This window comes from Alexandromys fortis, unplaced genomic scaffold (genome assembly GCF_014885135.2).
Source record: "Alexandromys fortis isolate MF-2015 unplaced genomic scaffold, M_Fortis_MF-2015_v1.1 scaffold_242, whole genome shotgun sequence".
In the NCBI taxonomy this organism is placed as follows: Eukaryota; Metazoa; Chordata; class Mammalia; order Rodentia; family Cricetidae; genus Alexandromys; species Alexandromys fortis.
Window position 1 is genome coordinate 345,384 of NW_026068123.1, and position 21,063 is coordinate 366,446.

The 21,063-nt window shown below is 51.8% G+C and overlaps 1 protein-coding gene across 9 annotated transcripts in view; it reads left to right on the forward strand.

Annotated features, from left to right (window-relative positions):
- The window catches only part of Dock6 (dedicator of cytokinesis 6), a 59,496-nt gene extending 38,814 nt beyond the window's left edge, over positions 1-20,682 (forward strand). For 6 of the 9 annotated variants that reach the window (XM_050125592.1, XM_050125593.1, XM_050125594.1 and 3 more), the window contains 20 exons: positions 528-688; positions 993-1,175; positions 1,866-1,992; positions 2,312-2,396; positions 3,088-3,184; positions 3,312-3,446; positions 4,048-4,200; positions 4,498-4,656; positions 5,737-5,837; positions 7,330-7,522; positions 7,605-7,748; positions 15,913-16,044; positions 16,201-16,215; positions 17,856-17,981; positions 18,072-18,161; positions 18,377-18,613; positions 19,061-19,204; positions 19,293-19,399; positions 19,596-19,757; positions 20,437-20,682. In XM_050125592.1, coding sequence (XP_049981549.1) covers positions 528-688; positions 993-1,175; positions 1,866-1,992; positions 2,312-2,396; positions 3,088-3,184; positions 3,312-3,446; positions 4,048-4,200; positions 4,498-4,656; positions 5,737-5,837; positions 7,330-7,522; positions 7,605-7,748; positions 15,913-16,044; positions 16,201-16,215; positions 17,856-17,981; positions 18,072-18,161; positions 18,377-18,613; positions 19,061-19,204; positions 19,293-19,399; positions 19,596-19,757; positions 20,437-20,479 — 2,594 coding nt within the window. In that variant the 3' untranslated portion in view covers positions 20,480-20,682. Of the gene's footprint in view, positions 1-527; positions 689-992; positions 1,176-1,865; positions 1,993-2,311; positions 2,397-3,087; positions 3,185-3,311; positions 3,447-4,047; positions 4,201-4,497; positions 4,657-5,736; positions 5,838-7,329; positions 7,523-7,604; positions 7,749-15,912; positions 16,045-16,200; positions 16,928-17,855; positions 17,982-18,071; positions 18,162-18,376; positions 18,614-19,060; positions 19,205-19,289; positions 19,400-19,595; positions 19,758-20,436 lie in introns of those variants that run through there. The other 3 variants (XR_007589199.1, XR_007589201.1, XR_007589200.1) reach the window with 3 other exon arrangements.
- The last annotated feature ends 381 nt before the right edge of the window (positions 20,683-21,063 follow it).

Here is a 21,063-nt window from a genome sequence, read left to right on the forward strand (position 1 = left end):
CCTCAGCCAGGACCTGCACCAAGCTGGCTGAGGCCAGAATTTCACTTGGGTTCAGTCTATCAGTCTACCTTTTGTCCATGGCAGCCAGGTGTCATGGTACACCCCATGTAACCCAGTATTCAGAAGGCCGAGACACACTCCCAGCCCCTCACTGACCGACCCATGGTCCAATGCTCAAGTTATGTTCTAAGTGTTAACTATGGAGCTGTGGCCAGAGTAGCCATACTTTAAGTACAAAGATTAAATTTGAGCAATAAGCAACTATTGACCTGACCTGGTCTGAGGTGGCTGATGTCAAAGAATACTGGAAATTTGGAATGAGAGCAACAATTATTCCTTTTGGGGGTGGTGTTCTAGACAGGATTTTTCTGTGTAGCCCTGTCTCTCCTAGAACTCACTCTCAGACTGGCCTCAAACTCCCTGCCTCTCCCTCTTGAGTACTGGGATTCAAAGCATGGACACTGCTCCTGGCTAAAGCAAGGAGCTTCCCAGTGCCTCATCCTTCTCATCTTCTATTCTGTCCCTAGAGGGCTCAGGGCAGCGATCAAGACTGGCTTCCATGTTGGACTCAGACACAGAAGGTGAAGGGGACATTGGAGGCACCATCAACCCATCTGTGGCCATGGCCATCGCTGGGGGACCTCTGGCTCCTGGCTCTCGTGCCAGCATTTCCCAGGGACCTTCAGCAGTAAGTCTGAGGCTTATCCCCAGAGATGGCTGGGTATGTGGCTCACGTGGTAGAGTGCTTGCCCTAGCATCTAGCCCCGGTACCACATTCCTGCACGGAGTGGTGCGGACCTGTGGTCTAAACACGGCAGTGATAGAGGCAGGAGGATCACAAGTTTAAAATCTTCTTCAGACCATGTTGTGGGTTTGACACCTGTCTGTGTCTCAAACAAAACAAAAAGGATGTCATGTCACGAGGTACAGTTGGCCACAGCTCACCTTGTATAAGGAAACTAACATTGATTCTGTTCCCTCTCTGCACCCAGGCAGCTCGCTCAGGCTGTCCCCTCTCTGCTGAGTCCAGCCGGACCTTGTTGGTGTGTGTGCTGTGGGTCCTGAAAAATGCCGAGCCGGCCCTTCTGCAGCGCTGGGCTGCTGACCTGGCCCTGCCCCAGCTGGGCCGCCTCCTGGACCTCCTCTACCTCTGTCTGGCTGCCTTTGAGTACAAGGTGTGAGGCGGTGGGTGAGGCTGAGGTGGGGATGAACACACATCCAGAGCTCCCTGTAGCGGGAGCTGGGTAGCCAGGGGAAGACTGTGTGTACAGGGCTTCTGTGAGCTGAGGGTGGAAGGTGGGCTGTGTCTGTCCTCAGCTCTGGAGCGGGATGGCACATGACCTCATGAATAGAGTGTTGCACTGGGGATGAGGGCAGTCATAGAGTGTTTGACAGGCACGCATAAAGTCCATCCGTCCCCAGGATAAAAGAGAGTGAGGAGGGTGGAGGAGGGAAGGGCACACAAGCCTGTCATCCCATGCTTGGCTGTTCAGAAGGCCAAGATCATTCTCGGCTACATAGTGAGTTCAAGACCAGCTTGGAGTACGGGAGGCTCTGCCTTAAAAATGAGAAATTTAGAGAGTGAAGAAAGGAGAGAAGGTGGAAAGCTGCAAGGGAGTCTGATAGCGCGGTTGGGAGTCTGATAGCGCGGTTGGGAGTCTGATAGCGCGGTTGGCAGGTGCTGGGAGAAGTGTGGTCGGGAGGAGGAGAGTGGGGGAGGGGGAAAGGGGGAGCAGAGGGGAGACGGGATGAAGAGAGTTTGGAGGTGGTGAGCTTTTGGAGAGAAGGCTGTATTGTCTTCTGGCAAAGGACCCTGAGCAGAAGGAACACACATCACCTGAAGCCCCGGTTCTCTGCTTTTCCAGGGGAAAAGGGCATTTGAGCGCATCAACAGCCTCACGTTCAAGAAATCCCTGGACATGAAAGCCCGGCTGGAGGAGGCCATCCTGGGCACCATCGGGGCGCGACAGGAGATGGTGCGCCGGAGCAGGGGTGAGGTGACAGGGGGAGCTGATGTGTGGTGCACACCTGCAATCCCAGCCCTCAGGAAATGAGGAGTTCAAGGCTAGGCCTCAGCTATACATGAGTCCTTGTCTCAGGGGGAAAAGGTTCACGTGTCACTGCTCTCTACACGGATGTATGTGGTTCTCATCTGTCCCCACAGCCTGTTTGTGTCTACTGGTGGTGTCTGACGAGCAGTGTCTCTCTGCTTAACCCTACATAGACATCTTCCTGTGTGTGAATGTTTCCCTATGTCTGTATATGTCTTTTTCTCTCCACATACCTATGAACATACAATTTTACATGGCAGAGAGAAGTTCATCTGGAAACCAAGAGAACGTTCGCTGGCGTAAGAGTGTCACGCACTGGAGACAGACCTCAGACCGTGTGGACAAGTAAGATGGGTATTCTCATGACTGTGATGAGCTGCCTGAGGCAGCCATTTACAGTCTAAAAGTTTCTCATAGGCTGTGCTGATGCAAGCCTGGGAGCCCAGGGCAAATAGTTCCAAGCCATATAGTGCTACACAGCAAGACCTTATCTCTAAGTAAATAAATAAATACATAAAATAAAAAGTTGTCCCTTGAGACCTACCTTAATCGCTTCTTCGGGCACACTCCTAATAACCAAAAAACTGTCTAACTAGTCCCTATGGGTCTAGGGAATCAAACCCTAGATCTCACCAATGTTGGACAAGTACTCTACCACTGAGCCATGCCCCAGCCCCTCATTGGGGGATTCTAGACAGGGGCTCTACTACTAAGCCACACCCCAGCCCCTCACTGAGGGACTCTAGGCAGGGGCTCTACCACTGAGCCACACCCCAGCCCCTCACTGGGGGATTCTAGGCAGGGGCTCTACCACTGAGTCATGCCACACCCCTGCTCTCTATCTCTTAGCTTCTTCAAGCTGAGGACCAACCTTCCAACACAAGAAGCTTTAGGAACACACTCAGACCATCACATGAGGTTTAGATCAATATCTAGAGAGCTGCTCCCGCCAAGGACAGCCAAGGGTGAGAGAGGGCTCTGTCATGTCACTGGGTCTGACTCCAAGTGGCTTCACATGGTCCCCCATGCCCTCCAGGACCAAGGATGAAATGGAACATGAAGCCCTGGTGGATGGAAATCTGGCCACAGAGGCCAGCCTAGTGGTTCTAGACATGCTGGAAATCATTGTGCAGGTATGATTTGATCCAGTGTCTGTCCTGACCTCTCATCTGCATGGTGGCCCCATAATCCCTCAGCTTCCCAGACCCCATAAGCACCCTTGTCTCTTAACCCGTGGATTTCTAACACCTTCCCGTGAAGACGGTGATGCTGTCGGAGGCCCGTGAGAGCATCCTGAGTGCCGTGCTGAAAGTCGTTCTGTACAGTCTGGGGAGCGCCCAGAGTGCCCTCTTCCTGCAGCACGGCCTAGCCACCCAGCGAGCACTGGTTTCCAAGGTGAGCAGACTCCCAAGCAGCAGCCACAATTCACAGGATAATAATAGTTCATGTACTGAGCACCTACTGTGTGCCAGGCAGTTCCATGGCACCGACAACACCGCTGCATTTCTGAACTGAGGAGCAAGCCTGGCATGGTGGCTGTCATCTGTCATCCCAGGTCATCTTTGGCTACATAGCAAGTTCAAGGCCAGCCTGGACTGCCTAAGATAATGTTGCAAAATAAGAACAACCAAAAAGAGAAAGTCTTCCAGAAATATAAATAGGCTGGGTGGAGTCATATGTACCTGTCATCCCAGCTTTGGGAGGTAGATGCAAGAAAGCAGGCATTCGAGGGCATTCTTGGCTCTACAGGGAGCACAAAGTCAACCTAAGTTACATAAAAGAGCCTGTCTCAAAAAATAAAAACAGCCAGTTGGTGATGGCACATGCCTTAACTCCTGAAGTAGAGGCAGGCAGATCTCTGAGTTTGAGGTCAGCCTGGTCTACAGAGTGAGTTCCAGGATAGCAGAGCTGCCCAGAGAGACCCTGTATTGGAGGTGGGAAGGGAAGTACCAAAAATGGGCTGAACAACCTCTTTCTTTCTGGGGCCTGGGAGCAGTTCCCGGAGCTGCTTTTCGAGGAAGACACCGAGCTTTGTGCCGACCTCTGCCTGAGGCTTCTGCGACACTGCGGCAGCCGCATCAGCACCATCCGCATCCACGCCAGTGCCTCGCTCTACCTGCTCATGCGCCAGAACTTCGAGATTGGCCATGTATGGGGCAGTTTCCGGGCTCCAGTTGGGGTAGCACAGCATGGGGCGAGATAGGCCATGTATGGGGCAGGTTTCCGGGCTCCAGCTGGGGTGGCACAGCACAGGGGCCATCAGCAAGTATCATCCAGTGTCATAGGCCAGAAAGAGGGGTCAGACTGGGAAGCCTGGGTGGAAGGTAGGTGGGGAGCAGTAACCACATATGGCAGCTGACAGGTCAGAAAGTTTAAGGGACCCTGGTGTGAGGGAGTCGGGGACACCTGAGGCTCTCACGGCAACACCGCTTCCCTGTCCGATCAGAACTTCGCCCGTGTGAAGATGCTGGTGACCATGTCCCTGTCATCCCTTGTGGGGACAACTCAGAACTTCAGTGAAGAGCACTTGAGAAGGTCCCTCAAGACCATCCTGACCTATGCGGAGGAGGACATCGGGCTGAGGGACAGCACCTTCGCTGAGCAGGTAAAGCCTGCGCTGCCCCTCCTCCCACTGTGGACAGTGTGTCTGTTTGCCCCTTGTCTTTTGGTTTATTTGTTTATTTATTTTTGATATCCATATTTGAACTTTGGTATTGTGAAGCAGGGTCTCACTCTATATCCCAGGTTGGCCTTAGACTCACAACAATCCTCCTGCCTCTGCTGTCTGAGTGCTAGGATTATATGCATGATCCACCAAGACAAACCTTTTGTTTACTTTATTTTTTGAGATAAGTTTTTTCCCTTCCCTTCTCTCTTTTCCTCCCTCCCTCCCCTAGTCAAGGAGGCCTAGATCTCACTGTGTAGTCGCTGAGGATGGCCTTGAACCCCTGGCCCTCTTGCCCCTCCCTCCCGTGTTCTGAGATAACTGATCTGCTCCTCCACTCCAACTTTTTTGTCTCCTTTTGAACATCTCAGCCTTAGCCTAGGCTAACCTGGAGCACATTATATAGCCAGGATGACTTCTGACTTGCGGCCGTGGTCCCTGCTCTGCCTCCCAGTGCTGGGAATACAAGGTGTGCGTGCGTACTTGTGTGCACATCCAGTGTGCCCTGCTGCCACCCCCACTGTGTGTGTAGTGAATGTGCATGTATGTGTACCTGTGCACACGTGCATGTGGAGGCCAGAGGTCACAGGAGGATGACTTCTTCGGTCTCTCTCCACCTTATTTTTCTGCGGGGACTTTTCTTTCAGATGGTTCCACTGTGCACCTCTGGCTGGACCTTGCTATGTAGAGCAGGCTAGCCTCAAATTCACACAGATGGGCCTTCTCTGCCTCCCAAGTGCTGGTGTTAAAGCACCTTATTTTTAGGAACGATGTCTCACTGACTCAGCTAGACAGCAGGGTCAGAGATGCCGTGGTGTTGTCCTCGTCATCTTCATCGTCCCATGTCCATGTCCTACCCACCCCGCCCTGCTCCTGCTTTTCACATGGGTGCTGGGGATCAGACTCAGGTCGTTATGCTTGTCTGGCAACGTTACCCACTGGGCCATCTCCCAGCCCTGCTCTCCCATCTTAATCCTGACCCCATTGCCCTTATGACCCCTGGACATTTGCTTGCTCCAGGTTCAGGACCTCATGTTCAACCTGCACATGATCCTGACAGACACAGTGAAGATGAAGGAACACCAGGAGGACCCCGAGATGCTCATGGACCTCATGTACAGGTGAGGGAGGGGCAAGAGTCAGGCCCGGAGCGGGGAGCCGGGCGAGCAGGCAGCTGAAGGGCACAGGTCAAAGCACAAGATGGGACAGAACGGGAACAGATACGGGTACGCGTTTGTAGTTCTCCAGTGCCAGACCACACACCCAAGACAATCCGCTCATAAAGAGAAAAGGCTCCGATGGTAAATGTGTCTACCACCAAGGCTGATGACCTGAGTTCCATCCCAGGGCCCACATGTCATCAGACATCCTGATGTGCACTCTGTTAGCCCACACATCTATTACACACAGAGAGAAATAAATGCACAAAAGAGGGAAAAGAACTGTTCATTTAACTATTGGTTTTGGGGATTTCATTCATAACTGGCGCCTGTGAGAGAGCTCCACACTGCAGCTTGTTGGACACTGAAGACACTCAGGTGAGGAAGCCAGGCAGACAAGAGGAAGAAACCGGGTCCCACAGACAGTGGCCATGAACAGGACTCATGGTGGTCGGCCTAGCACACGTGAGGCCCGGCTTCCATCTTCAGCACCATTTACACTGGCCTCTCTAGCACGCAAGCAGGGGAAGGAGGCGGATGAGAGCCTTAAGGTCATTCTTGGCTACACAGCCGGTTTGGGGTGCTCTAGTTTGCTGTCTGTTACTGTGATAAACACCACGGCCAAAAGCAATTTGGGGAGAAAAGGGTTTATTTGGCTTAAATGTCCCAATCACAGTCTGCCATTGAGGGAAGTTGGGGCAGGAACCAAACAGAGGCCATGGAAGAACACTGCTCACTGGCGTGTTCCCCATGACTTGCACAGAAAGCTTTCTTATAGAACCCAGGACCACCTGCCCAAGGGTGTCACCACCCAGAGTGGGCTGGGCCATCAATCATTAATTAGGACAACACTCCACAGATGTGCCTACATGCCAATCTGATGGAGACGTCCTCTCCATTAAAGTTCTTCCCAGATGTCTCTAGCTTGTGCAGGCGGGTGGAGAGATGGCTCAGCAGTTGAAAGCCCAGAGGACCTGGGTTCAATTCCCAACACTCACATGGCAGCTTATGACTGTCTATAGCTCCAGGATCCAACACCCTCACACAGACACACATGTAGGCAAAACACCAATGCACATAAAATAAATTACTTAAAAGAAAAAAGAAAAACTAACCAGTGCAAGTGGCCAGACCTGGCACACACCTGTGATCCCCGCACTCAGGAGGCAGGAGGATCAGAAGTTCGAAGTCAACCTCAGCTACATAGCAAGTTCCAGGCCATCCTGGGCTATATGAGACCCTGCCTCAAAAAGGAAAAAGGGAACAAAAGAGAAGTGAGTTAGACAGGGCTGTGAGGGTAAGTAAAAGCGTGGAGAAGAGAGGCGCAGGTGCGTGGGCGGAGCCATGACTGAGCAATAGGGGTGGTTAGAGGGACAGACAAGCAAGAATGCAGGTGGGGGCGGGCTGGACAAGCAGGGACAGGCGCTCACTCCCCTGCTGACGTGGACCCTAGGATTGCCCGGGGGTACCAAGGCTCTCCAGACCTGCGGCTGACATGGCTGCAGAACATGGCTGGCAAACATGCAGAGCTGGGCAACCATGCAGAGGCTGCCCAGTGCATGGTACATGCTGCCGCCCTGGTGGCCGAATACCTTGCCCTCCTCGAGGACAGCCGCCACCTGCCTGTGGGCTGTGTGTCCTTCCAGGTTAGTGATGGGGTAACTGGGAGGTAGAGGAAGGCCCCCTTGGGTGGGCGCTGGGTCTGATGCCACCTCCTGCCCTCCCCAGAATGTCTCATCCAACGTGCTGGAGGAATCTGCCATCTCTGATGACATCCTGTCACCAGATGAGGAGGGCTTCTGCTCCGGGAAGAACTTCACGGAACTGGGTCTGGTGGGGCTGCTGGAGCAGGCTGCTGCCTACTTCACCATGGTGAGACCTGTTGCGATGGTGTCAAACTGCTTGGCAGGGATTTGGAATGGGGAGTCAGGAGCACGCAAGGTGGTGCACGCCCGTGAATCCAGCATTTGAGACAGTGAGGCCGTAGGACTGGCGTCGAGGCCAGCACGGACTACAGAGCCATTTTCCCCCAAACAAAATGAAATTGGGCCTGGGGCTCTAGCACACAGAGCCCTGGGTTCCATCTCCAGACCCTGTAAGCCAGGCATGATGACGCATGCCTATTGATCTCAGCACTCAGAGGGTGGAAGGCAGGAGGAGCAGAGGTTCAAGGCTGTCCTCCGCTACACAGCAAGTTCTAGGCTACTCTGGGCTGTGTAAAGAATAAAGGGGGAGGGAGGAAAGAACAGAAACAAAATAAGAAAAACAAACCCCTGAGGCTTTAGCTCAGTGGCAATGGTAGAGTATGTGCCGAGCACGGTGAGTGGGGCCTGGGTCGGGTGCAGGGGACAGAACCATTAACCTGGGACCACCCTGAGAATGTAGGGCTAGGAGATGACTCGGTTGGTTAATGTGCTTGTCACTCAGGCATGAGTTTGGATCTCCAGTAAAAAGCCAGGCATGGTGGTGAAAACTTATAATCCCAGAGCTGGGCCAGAGTGAGGATTCTGAGGGCTGGCTAACTAGCTAGTCTACCTCAGATGTCAAGCTTCGGGCTCAGAGAGAGACAGATTGCTTCAGAAAGTAACGTGCAGAGCGACTGGAAGACACCTGATACAACCTCTGGTCTCCTCACAGACACATAACTCCCACAAGGGGCTGGGGGATGGCGTAGTTTGTAGAGTGCTGACCTAGCCTGCTTGAAGCCCCGAGTTCCATTCCTAGAACTTCATAAACGTGGCATAGCGATACACACCTCTCAGCACTCAGAAGGTAGCAGCAGGATTGGAAGTTCAAGTCCAGCTTGGGCTCGTAGGACCCTGGTTCAGAATGAGAGAAAAGCAGAGAATTGGTTCCCCAGAACGGTGAGCTGCCTCTCCCTTCATTCACAATTTTGTCAGTGCTAGGACTTTATGTGCTAGTGCACATAAAAGAAGAAAGGGTTTTTGTTCCTGCTTGCCTCTCCAGTCTTGTTCTGGGTAGTGTCCTCTGCTTGGGCCTTCCTGGGCAGCTACTCTATTTTCTGGGGTGCTGTGTTACCCGACTCGGGTGAAAATAAAGCCAGTTAAGATAGGAGCTAGGAGTCAGCCCAGTGGAGCCCCAGGTTAGCCCTGTGAGGCTCTGAGCTCCATCCCAGCACTGGTCAGCTGGGTGAGGTACTGCACATCTGTCATCCCAGTGGCTTGGGAGGCAGAGGAAGGATGAAGGCTTCAAGTCATCCTGAGGCTGCGTAGTGAGTTTGAGGCTGGCCTGGACTACATGAGACCATGTTTCAAACAAAAAGACAAAGAGGCTCGTGTTGCAGTATAGTGACCGAGCACTTGCCTAGAGTGCACAAGATCCTGGGCCCCATCTCTAGTACAAAAATAAAATAAAGTATCAAATCAAATATGGGACCCAGGCGATAGTGGCGCACACCTTTAATCCCAGCACTCAGGAGGCAGGGGCAGGCAGATCTCTGTGAGTTTGTGGCCAGTCTGGTCTACAGAGTAAGTTCCAGGACAGCCAGGGCAGTTACACAGAGAAACCCTGTCTCAAAAAAACAAAAAGAAAAAAATCAAATATGGGGCCTCACTCAGACCACACCAGCTTTGTATTTAAACAAGGTTTGGAAGAACCCCTTTCTTAATGAAATCTGAGAAGCCCCAGCGCCATGCAGGTCCCAGTTATCGCCCCTGAGCCCCAGTGATCCTCCCAGTACCCTCACCTGGGAGGCCTTCATGGACACTGGGCACACTGACCCTGTCCACAGGGCCGCACAGCAGCCCTGCAGTGCAGACTGCTCCCATAAAGCTCCCCTGGGCGGGGAATTGCTTAGTGCTGGGGCATGTACGAGTAGCGCGTATGATGTTTGGTGATAGGACTATTCCCCCGGAAAGATGCCCACGCTTATTTTCTTTCCTTTAAAAAAATATATTTATTTATGTGGGGGCGTGATACTTGATGTGCCCTGGCTCACTGCGAAGGTCAGGAGGCGACGTGCGGGAATTGGTCTCCCCTCTCACCATGTGAGTTTCAGAATCAAACCCAGGTCATCAAACTTGGAGGCAAACACCTTTACCCACTGAGCCATGTCACCCTGTGTATCCTGGAATGGTCTATGGAAGCCCTGATGGTGTTTCTCTGGGAGCATTACAGGCACCACCACCACATTCAGATGACGAAGTTTATTCTTTTTTTATTATTTTTTATTTTTAGGTTTATTTATTATGTATACAACATCCCTTCCATGTATGCCAGCAGGCCAGAAGAGGGCATCAGATCTCATTATAGATAACTGTGAGTCACCATGTGGTTGCTGGGAATTGAACTCAGGACCTCTGAAGGAGCAGTCGGTGCTCTTAACCTCTGAGCCATCTCTCCAGCCCCGTGAAGTTTATTCTTGAGCAGTCTCCAGCTCACAGTCGGACCGCGTGGAAAGCCTGTGACGAGCCTTACTCGGGCGGGCGGCTATCTAAGGCCGTTTCCACTACAGCCGTGGTGCACTTGGAGCAGATCCCATCTCTCACTTTCTTTCCCTTCTCATGTTTGAGAGAAAGGCTCACATAGCCCAAGCAATCCTCACATGCCCTATTTGGTGGAGGATAGCCTTGAACTCTTGATCCTTAAGCCTCACCTCCAGACCACAGGGCTTGAGGGGTGGCCACCAGACCTCTTCCCCAATATACACAGCCTCCCCCAGTGTCAACACCCCATGCTGGGTTGTATGTTGTTCCCAATCGATGAAGCTCCATTGACAGACCCAACATTGTCCCCCACAGTCCAGAGTTCACATCCGGGATCAGCCTGGGTTATATACATATTCTTGCAGGCTTTAGCACACTTGCAACAGCACCGACTCCACTGTGAAATTTCCAGAAAGGCTACTACCGAGTCTCTCAATCTTAAAAAGCCCAAATCAGGAAAATCAGTTACCACTTCTTCCTTCCCGGGATCCTCCTCCTCCTCTCCAGTGTAGTGGTTGGGCTGAAGCCCTCTGCAAATGGAACTGCATCCTCCGTGCCTCCTCTTATCACATTTATTTATTACATCACACGCATGCTCGCATGCATGTGTGTGCGTGTGTTCAGAGGACGGCCTGCAGGAGTCAGTTCTCTCCTGCCACCATGTGAGTTCCAGGGATGTCCTAGTCTGCTTTCTGCTGCTGTGACAAACTCCGTGACCAGAAGCAGTGTGGGGAGGACAGGGATTATTTCAGCTCTCATTTCCAGGTAACAGTCCGTAGCTAAGGGAAGTCAGGGACCTGGAGGCAAGAACGAAGCGTAGACCCTGTAGCGCTGCTTACTGGCTTGTTCCTCGGTTTAGCGCCCAGGACCACCTGCCCACTGAGGCTCCGCCTCCCACTTCAGTCATTAATCAAGAAATGTCCCAAGGAGGCATTTTCTGAATTTTAGGTGCCTTTTTCTCAGGTTACCTTAACTTGTGTGTCAAGCTGACAAAAAACAACAACAAAAGTCCTAACCAACACGTCCGCAGAGGCTTCTCAGCAGCCCCTGTCTTTTTGTGGTGGTGATGGTGGTTGTTTTGTTTTTTTGTGAAAGTATCTCAGTATGGCCTGGAAAGTCTATGTAGACCAGACTGTCCTCAAACCTGTGACTTCTGGCTCTGCCTCTAAATTACTAGAAGCACAGGTGTGTATGCCATGGTTGGCATGATTTTGTTTGTTTTGACCTCTGCATACACACACATGTATATGATGTGTATGTGTGGTATGTACTTATGTGTGTACACGCATGCGTATACCACTGTACACCTGTGGAGCTCAGGGGACAGCATGTTGCGTTGGCTGTTACCTACCTGTGTGAGACAAGGTCTGGTGCTGTCTCACATGGCAGGCTCTCTGGCCCCAAAGGTACCAGGGATTCTCCTGTCCCCTCTCATCTTGTTTAGGGATCATGGACTCTACAGCTCTGCATGGGTTCCAGGTGCCACACTCAGATCCTCACTGCTTGTGCAGCAAGTGCTGTGCCCACAGAGCTGTCTCCCTAGCCCTGGTTTGGGGGTTTTATTGTTGCTGGGGTTTTTTGTTTGTTTGTTTGTTTGTTTGAAGACAGCCTGGGCTGGCCTTGAATTCCTTAATCTCCACCTGTACTTCCGGTGCAGTCGTGACCCTCACAGGACACATCCCTGCTGCCTAAGTACCTCTCTGTCCGGCTGTGCTTCCGCACAGGACTCGCTCTCCTGCCCTGGTGCAGGCTGTGCTGTGCCGTGTTATTTGACCTAGAGTTTTTGGGTTTGTTTTGTTTTGTTTCATTTCGTTTTGTTGGTTTTCTGTTTTATTTTGTTTTGTCCTCGTTGGAAAATGAAAGTTAAATCTGGTTTTCTTTTAGCTTTTTAAGATAGAGTGTTTTAAGGCCGGGCGGTGGCGCACACACCTTTAATTCCAGTACTTGGGAGGCAGAGGCAGGCAGATCTCTGAGTTTGAGTCCAGCCTGGTCTACAAGAGTTAGTTCCAGGATAGGCTCAAAACCCTGTCTAAAAAAAAAAAAGTGTTTTAGTTACTTTCTATTGCTGTGAAGAGACACCATGCCCAAAGCAGCTTATAAAAGAAAGCATTTAACTGGGAGATTGCTTACCATCGGAGAGTGAGTTCATGGCCGTCATGGTGGGACATGGCAGCAGCAGACATGGCAATGGGGCAGGAGCTGAGAACTTACATCCTATCCACAAGTTGAAGACAGAGAGGAAGAGAGACTGGGAGTGCTGTGGGCTTTTGAAATGTTAAAGCCCACCCCCAGTAACATGCCTCCTCCAACAAAGCCACACCTCCTAATCCTTCCAAAATAGTTCCACCAACTAGTGACCAAACATTCAAATAGATGCATCTCTGGGGCCATTGTCATTCAGACCATCACATAGGTTCTCACTATGTAGTCTTTGCTGTTCTGGAACGCCTAGTGGTTCATCTGCCTCTGCCTCCCTAGTACTGGGATTTTAGATGTGTGTCTCAGTGCCTAGCCCTAAAGTGAGTTTTCTCTGGATATATGATTTGTTTGTATGTAATGCTGGAGATGAACCCAGTCTTGCAGATGCTCTACCCCTGAACCAGTGAAGTTCCTAACTGGGAGATTCTAGGCAGGGGCTCTACCCCTAACAGAGTGAAGTTCCTCACCTGGGGATTCTAGGTAAGGGCTCTGCCACTGAGTTACAAACCCAGCCCCTCACTGGGGGATTCTAGTTAGGGGCTCTACCCCTGAGCCATACTTTAAGTTCCTCATTGGGGAATTCTAGGCAGGGGCTCTACCACTGATCCACACCCCAGCCCTTCACTAGGAGATGCTAAGCAGGGGCTCTACTCCTGTGTCATGCCCCCAGGCCCTCACTAGTCAGGCCCTCTGGTCAGCTCTCTCGGGTGAGACATGGCCCAGCCTTGTTAAAAGAATATGTATATAAAACAGGACCTCACTATATGGCTCTTGCTGGCCTGGAACTCACTATATAAACCTGGTTGGTCTCAAACTCAAAGAGATCCAGCTGCCTCTACCAAGAATGGTTGGGTCAGAGCGTGTGCCCCCAGGCCTGCTCCTAAACAGGATTTTTTTTCTTCTGGATCATCACTTTGCTGATGTCTTCAGAGAGACTGCCAGAGGGAGGAGGCCCAGCACGGACAGATGCTGCCTGGAGGACTCCAGCTTGGGGGAGAGCAAGAGGTTCTTACTGCACTAGGAGGCAGTTGGGCCTGGAGTCCTGGGGCGTGGGGTCAGGTGGGCTGATGTTGACAGTCTGGCCTTGGGAGCCCTCCATCTCCAGGTGTGGAAGGTAGGAGCAACAGTTTCTGAGGTATGGCTCAGTTGGTAAAGTGCTGAACACTCTCGCATAAGGACTTAAATTCACATCTCCCCAAACTATACCTTAACAAAAAGCCAGACGGTGGCTGGAGAGGTGACTCAGCCTGTGCTGCTGTTGCATTGGACTGGAGTTCAGCTCCCAGCACCATGAGAGACAGCTCTCGACTGCCTCTGGCTTCTTCTAGCGCCTGTTCTTATGTGTGCATACCTACACACATACATATACTGAAACAGACCAGCTGGGCCTGGTGGCATATGCCAGCACTCAGGAAACTGAAGAAATTCAATTTCTGAGTACAGGCCAGCTGCCTGACCTACATAAGGAGCACTGTGCCAGCCAGGGCTACACAGGGAGACCCCGTGCCTTAGGTTTCTACCGCTGCGATGAAACACCATGACTGAAAAGCAAGTTGTGGAGGAAAGAGTTTATTTGGCTTACACTTCCAGATCATGGTCCATCGCTGGAGGAAGTCAGGACAGGAGCTCAAGCAGGGCTGAAACTGGAGGAAGGAGCTGATGCAGAAGCCATGGAGAGTTGCTGCTTCCTGGTTTGCTCTCCATGGCTTTCTCAGTCTGCTTTCTTATAGAACCCAGGACTAGCCCAGGGATGGCACCACCCAAAGGGCTGGGCCCTCAGCCCCTCCCCCACTGATCACTAACTGAGAAAGTGTCTTACAGCTGGAGGCCTTTCCTCAGTGAGGCTCCCTCCTCTCTGATGACTCCAGCTTGTGTCAACAAGTCAGTCAACCTTTGTGGGAAGAATACAAGGGTAAAAGTCAAGCCTGGTGGTCAGGCCTATTACCCTATCTGAGGAGGCAAGATGGGAGACCCATGGGGCCCTCAGGTATCAGAACTGGTGAGCTTCCCTTTCTCAAAACATAGAGGGGAGGGTGTGTGAGCCTCCAGCGTCGATACAGGCATACGCACACCAGAGGGGAGGCTGGACACGGTGCACAGCACTTGGGAGGTGGAGGCTTTAGGCTCAGGAATTCATGGTCATCCTTAGCTACAAAATCAGCCAGTACTGCCCAAGATCCCTTCTCAAAAACAAACAAACAAAAATCCAGCCAAGCCAAAAAGCAAACTGTGGTCTGTTCGAGGCTTTTACATTTAAAAAAAAAAAAAAAAAAAAAAAAAGATAGCAGTTGGGGCAAGGCACAAGGCCTCAGTTTGATCCTCATCTCCAGAGAGAGATTTATGTGCATGAGCATTTGCCTGAATGTATGTGTGGGCACCATCTGTGTGCCTGGTGCCTACATAGCTCAGAAGAGGGTGTCAGACCCACCGGGACTGGAGTTACAGACAGTTGTGAGCTGCAGTGTGGGTACTAGGAGCCAAACCCAGGGTCTCCGCAAGAGCAACCAGTGCACGCTCTTAGCCACTGAGCCATCGCTCTGGTCCTGACTTGTTTCTGTTTGGTTGTTTGGTTGGTTGGTTTGGGTTTTTGTTTTTGTTTTTTGACAGGATTTCTCTGTGTGTCCCTGACTGTCCGGGAAATTGTCTGTAGACCAGGCTGGCCTTGAACTTACAGAGATCTGCCTGCCTCTGCCTCCTGAGTGCTGGGACTAAAAGCATGTGTCACCACTCCCTGAATTATTTTTTATTTTTAAGATTTGCTTATTTATTTTATGTATATGAGTGTTCTACCAACTTTATGCCAGAAGAGGGCATCAGATCCCACTATAGATGGTTTTGAGCTACCATGTGATTGCTGGGAATTGAACTTAGAACCTCTGAAGGGTCAGCCAGTGCTCTTAACCACTAAGCCACCTCTCCACCCACCCACCTTTTTTTTTTATTATTATTATTTGATTCTTTGAGGCACCATTTTCTTAGGTAGCCTTTGCTGTCTTAGAACTTGCTCTGTAGATCAGGCTGGCTTTGAACTTACCCTGCCTCTGCCTCCAGAGTGTTAGGCTTAAAGGCTTGTTCCACCTATTTTTAATTTTTATTTTTTAAAGCAGACTGTATTCAGGCTGGTGTTTTTCAGTGGCAGAGCAGGTGTTTGCCCAGCGTGTTCAGAAGCCCTGGGTTTCATCCACAGCACTACCACAGCCAGCAAAGACCCCTCTTCCCACAAGGAGGAGCCAGTACAGATGGCCACAGCTCTTGTGAGAGAGGTGGAGACCTCAGTGGGAGCCCAAGCAGGAAGGCCTGTCTTTCTGGGAGTAGGAGTTGTCAAGGTAGTGATGGGGAGGGGAAAGCCATACAGGATCTTGGGAAATCCTTACCTCACGTCTATTCTCCAGGGTGGGCTGTACGAAGCAGTGAACGAAGTCTACAAAAACCTCATCCCCATCCTTGAAGCCCACAGAGACTACAAGAAGCTGGCTGCTGTGCATGGGAAACTGCAGGAGGCCTTCACCAAGATAATGCACCAGGTGGGTCCTGGGCGCCCTCCCAGGAGAGGCTTGATCTTAGTGCCTCTTAGACCTCTTGTCAGGCCTGCCCGAGGCCGCCCTGTTTTCTTTACTCTGGGACTCTGGGTCCCTCTCCTTAACCCCAGGCTCTGCTGATGTCGCCCTCTTTTCCCACAGAGCTCTGGCTGGGAGGTGAGTCTGTGTTGGGGACCATGATCCCTGGTGAACATTGGCCAATGAACACTAGGGGGCGACAGAACAGCACGACACCCCCTCCACGGAGCCTGGGTGCAGTGGGTGATGACGCACCCCCCTACTTACTACCTCCTCCCCAAATGCCTCCCCCCAATCTCAAGGGCAGTCTGTGAGTCACCCAGCTGGGAACCCTCCAGAGACACCCCTCCCTCGGGTAGGGCCAACTCAGTCACCACGGGGGGGGGGGATGAGAAGAAGGGGGCTATCTCTTCTCCTCTAGCCCTCACCATCTCTTTCTTAGGGTTCCCTCACTCTCTTTCCCTTCCAGTCTCCCCAACTCCCAGCTTTGCCTAGGACCACTGCTCCCCATCTCTTGTTAAGGATTCGTGCTCCCCCAAACTCCTCCCCCCTCCCCGCTTTCTATTTTTAGGCATCTCTCAGTTGAGGGAGAATTTTCTGGCCAAAGATGGCAGGAACCCAGAGCCCTGGCAGGCTGGGTGGAGGCCAATGGGGTGGGTAGGTCCCCGCCTTCCCTGCATCCTTGGTCTCCTCCTCCCTCCATAGAATGAGTCTCATAAAGTGGTATAACCAGGACCCTGGGAGGGGGTGACTCTGACCTCTGACCTCTGATCTCTCCACTGTGTCTCTCTGTCCACCATCCCTGTTTCTGGCCTCACCATGTCTGCTCCACCTGCCTGGATTGGCCTTGGTGAGTGACCTACCTCCTCTTCCATGGGTTGGGGGAGGTTTCTTGGGGTGAAAGGTCTTCCTTCCACATTCAGGGATAGGGACACAGAGAAGAATGTCCTAGAACTAGAGCCCACCATCCCAGGACAGGTGGCAGCCCAAAGTGTTCCTTGGTCACTCAGACACTAGGGCATCTTCTGGGCCTGAGTCCCAAGGGAACTGAGGTGTAGTTGGGAGCAACACAGCCCCTAATTTGGTATTGGAATGTAGGTGATGGAGGCAACAGAAACCCAAGTTTATGTTAAACAAGGAAGTTGACAGAAGAGAGAAGACAGAAGAACAAAGACAAGGAAGCCTGCCTGGTGGTGCTCAGGCGGCTGAGACAGGAGGATAGAAAGGTTGGGAGTAACCTGGGCAACTTATTAAGACTGTATCAAAAGTAAAACTAAGCCAGGTGGTGGTGGTGGCGCACGCCTTTAATCATAGCACTAGGGAGGCAGAGGTAGGCAGATTTCTGAATTTGAGGCTAGCCCAGTCTACAGGATGAGTTCCAGGTCAGCCGTGGTTATGTAGAGAGAGACATTGTCTCAAATAAATAAATTTAAGAAAGAAAATGACTGGGGCCTTAGCTCAACCATTCACAACCTAGAATCTTCCAGTGGGGAGCTGGGAGTGTGGTTAAGCCATGAAATGCTTACCTAGCATGTGGATGGCTCTGGCCTCAGTCATCAACACACTACACGCAAAATGACGGTGACGGCATCCCGCTGTGATCTGGGTCCCCTGGCATGTTAGTCTGCCTCACGCTTTCTGAGGTCCTCAGACAGGCTCCCGAGAGTCTCAGGATTCACCATTCCCATCTCGTCCCCTAATCCCCACCCTGAGTGTCTGGGCTGGAGGACACCGCAGAGATGCCTCCATGCCTACACCACTGGCTTCTCTCAGCCCAGCGTGTATTTGGGACATATTTCCGAGTGGGCTTCTATGGTGCACGATTTGGTGACCTGGATGAACAAGAGTTTGTGTACAAGGAACCGTCCATCACAAAGCTGGCAGAGATCTCACACCGACTGGAGGCACGTCCTGGCACTGGGAGGTGGGACAGGATATGTGGGTTATAGTGGGGGCTGCCCCAGTGAGGACCCAAGTCAACCCCGTGTCTCTAGGAATTCTATACGGAGAGGTTCGGGGACGATGTGGTAGAGATCATCAAAGATTCTAACCCAGTGGACAAGTCCAAGCTGGACCCACAGAAGGTGCGTCCTCTGACCGTCTCCCCAAGATCCTATATTGAAGGAGCTTGCAAATATTGTTTGAATGGGGCAAGTCTGGTTTCTCGGGGGTAGGGGTTAATGTCCATCCAGAATTGGGGAGATCTGGGCTCTAGATTCAAAGACTTCAAGCCCAGAGGGACCAAAGCCTCTGGCTGGATCTGTGGTGTCCCAGCCTTATGCACGACCCTGTGCCCCAGGCCTACATCCAGATAACCTACGTGGAGCCGCACTTTGACACTTACGAGCTCAAGGACCGGGTGACCTACTTTGATCGCAACTACGGGCTGCGAGCCTTCCTCTTCTGCACACCGTTCACACCAGATGGGCGAGCACATGGGGAGCTGGCCGAACAGCACAAACGCAAGACCCTGCTGAGCACGGAGCATGCCTTTCCCTACATCAAGACACGCATCCGTGTGTGCCACCGTGAGGAGGTGGGACCCCAGGCCTGGGAAGGGGTAACAGGAGGCTTAAGACCCAGAAAGGGGAGATATAAGGACTCAAGGTCCAGGGAGGAAAAGGTAGAGGAACCCCTCTAACAATGCATTTCGGGACCCTGGATTCAGGAAAAGAGAGATAGGGTTTGGGAAATATCAGGACCCCAGGCTGTAGACTCAGATGCAAACCTCTACCACCAGACCTGGAGAGATCTGGAAACCTCAAACTTAGAGTCCCCAGACTCAAAGGCTGACAGTGTGTACACCAGACTGAAGCCCCAGCAGAGTCAAGATCCACCCAAGGAAGGACAAACCCCCAGCTCTGTTCATGGCCTAGGACCCTCCTACCCCAGTTCTAGCTGCCGTGGAATAGGACACGGCAGGCTCAGCAGGTGCCCGACACGGCACTCGTTTCCCTACATGCGCCTCCCGCTCACCCTGCAGACGGTGCTGACACCAGTGGAGGTGGCCATTGAGGACATGCAGAAGAAGACACGGGAGCTGGCCTTTGCCACTGAACAGGACCCTCCAGATGCCAAGATGCTACAGATGGTTCTGCAGGGCTCCGTGGGACCCACTGTGAACCAGGCATGGCTGGCATTCCTGGGGTGGGGGGGGCTGCTACCCTGGGCCTCCAGGTGCCATTCAGGTCCTCGTGATTCTTCTCACCCAGTAGGGTCCTTTGGAAGTGGCCCAGGTATTTTTGGCAGAGATCCCAGAAGATCCAAAACTCTTCCGGCATCACAACAAACTACGGCTCTGCTTCAAGGATTTCTGCAAAAAGTACGCAGGCTGTTGCAGCCCTGTCTTCCTGACTCCCTGCTGCATAAACCTGGCTCCCTATTTAAATTCACAGACCCATTGCCATTGTGGGCCTCTCACACCTGTCCCTGCACTCCACCTCCTTAAGGACTCCCTAGCCTCTGTTCCTGCTCTCTCTTGAGTGCCAGTCCCTAGCAGCCTCCTCCTGACCCCTCAGGTGTGAGGATGCACTGAGAAAGAACAAGGCCCTGATTGGACCAGATCAGAAGGAGTACCACCGGGAACTGGAACGCCATTACAGCCGCCTACGGGAGGCTCTACAGCCTCTGCTCACCCAGCGTCTGCCCCAGCTGCTGGCCCCAAGCTCCACCAGCCTCAGGTGCCCACTGTGGGGGTTGTCACACATATATGCACATACACAGCAAAGTCCACGTCCAGACTAGGTGGTGTGACTTCATCTACTCTGTTTTTCTAATATTACGTTTGATTTAGTTGATGGGGCATATATGTGTTTCCAGTGCATTGTGAGGTCAATTGCAGCCATCAGTTCTCTTCCGCTCTGGGTCCCACGGATTGAACTCAGGTCAGCAGGCTTGGCAGCAAGGGCTTTGACCCACTGCGCTGTTTCTTGTAGTCTCCGTCTCTTCTATCGTGGAGACTGAATCTTAGGACTTCACATGCTAGGTTAGTGCCCTCCCTAAAAATGAACATTATTCTAGTCCCCTGTGGTAGACTGCCACACTTTGTGACTCTTGTGGTCCGGGAAAGCCAGGTGGTTAACTGGCTACAGGCTATTACAGCCATGCTTGAATGCCTGAGTTTGATTCCCCAGAACCCACATGGTGGAAGGGAAGAATCAATTCTAGTAAGTTGTCTTCTGACTTCTGCGTCTGTGCACACAGCACAGAAATAAATGTGATTTGTTTTCAAAGATTGGATCAGGATAGACAGGAGAGAGTCCAGACAGATTCTTGGGAAGGTTACAGGATGACAGAAGGGGAGGGTGGGAGGACCGTGGAGCTGGGGTCCTGTGGCTATAACCTGCCTTCTGCCCCCAGGAACTCCCTGAACAGATCAAGTTTCCGGAAGGCTGACCTCTGACCCCAAAGGACTGGAAGGCACACCAAGAAGACCAGCACCCACGCCTCAGCTGTCTGTGCTTTCTGGGGTTCCTCCTGCCCCTCATCCATGGGGTGACCACAACGTCCTTAGGGCTGGGCCCTCTAGCCCTGTCTGTCTGCACTGATGGATCCTAAGTTTTGTCTTGTTTGTTTGTTCTTAATTTAAAATGAGTTTTATATGCATCCTGTGTGGTGTGACAGTTCCTGGTGAGCTAACATTCAGTTGAAGAAGAGAACACACACAGTGTCCATGGGAAAAAGTGCTGTATGTATGTGTGTGTGTTCATGTATGTGCACATGGTAAGGGTTTGCACAAATGTGTGATACATGTGTATTCCTCAGTCTCTCTTCACTTTTCTTTTTGTATTTACTATGTAGCCCAGGCTGGCCTGGAGCTTATAGATCACACTGACCTTGAACTCACAAAAATCCACTGTCTCAGCGGCCTGAGTGCTGGGATTAAAGGGATACGCAACTATGCTTAGCTTCTCTTCACGTTATTTTTATTTTACTCTTTGTTTCCTTTATTTATGTGTGTCTTTTTTTTTTTTTTTTTTTTTTTTT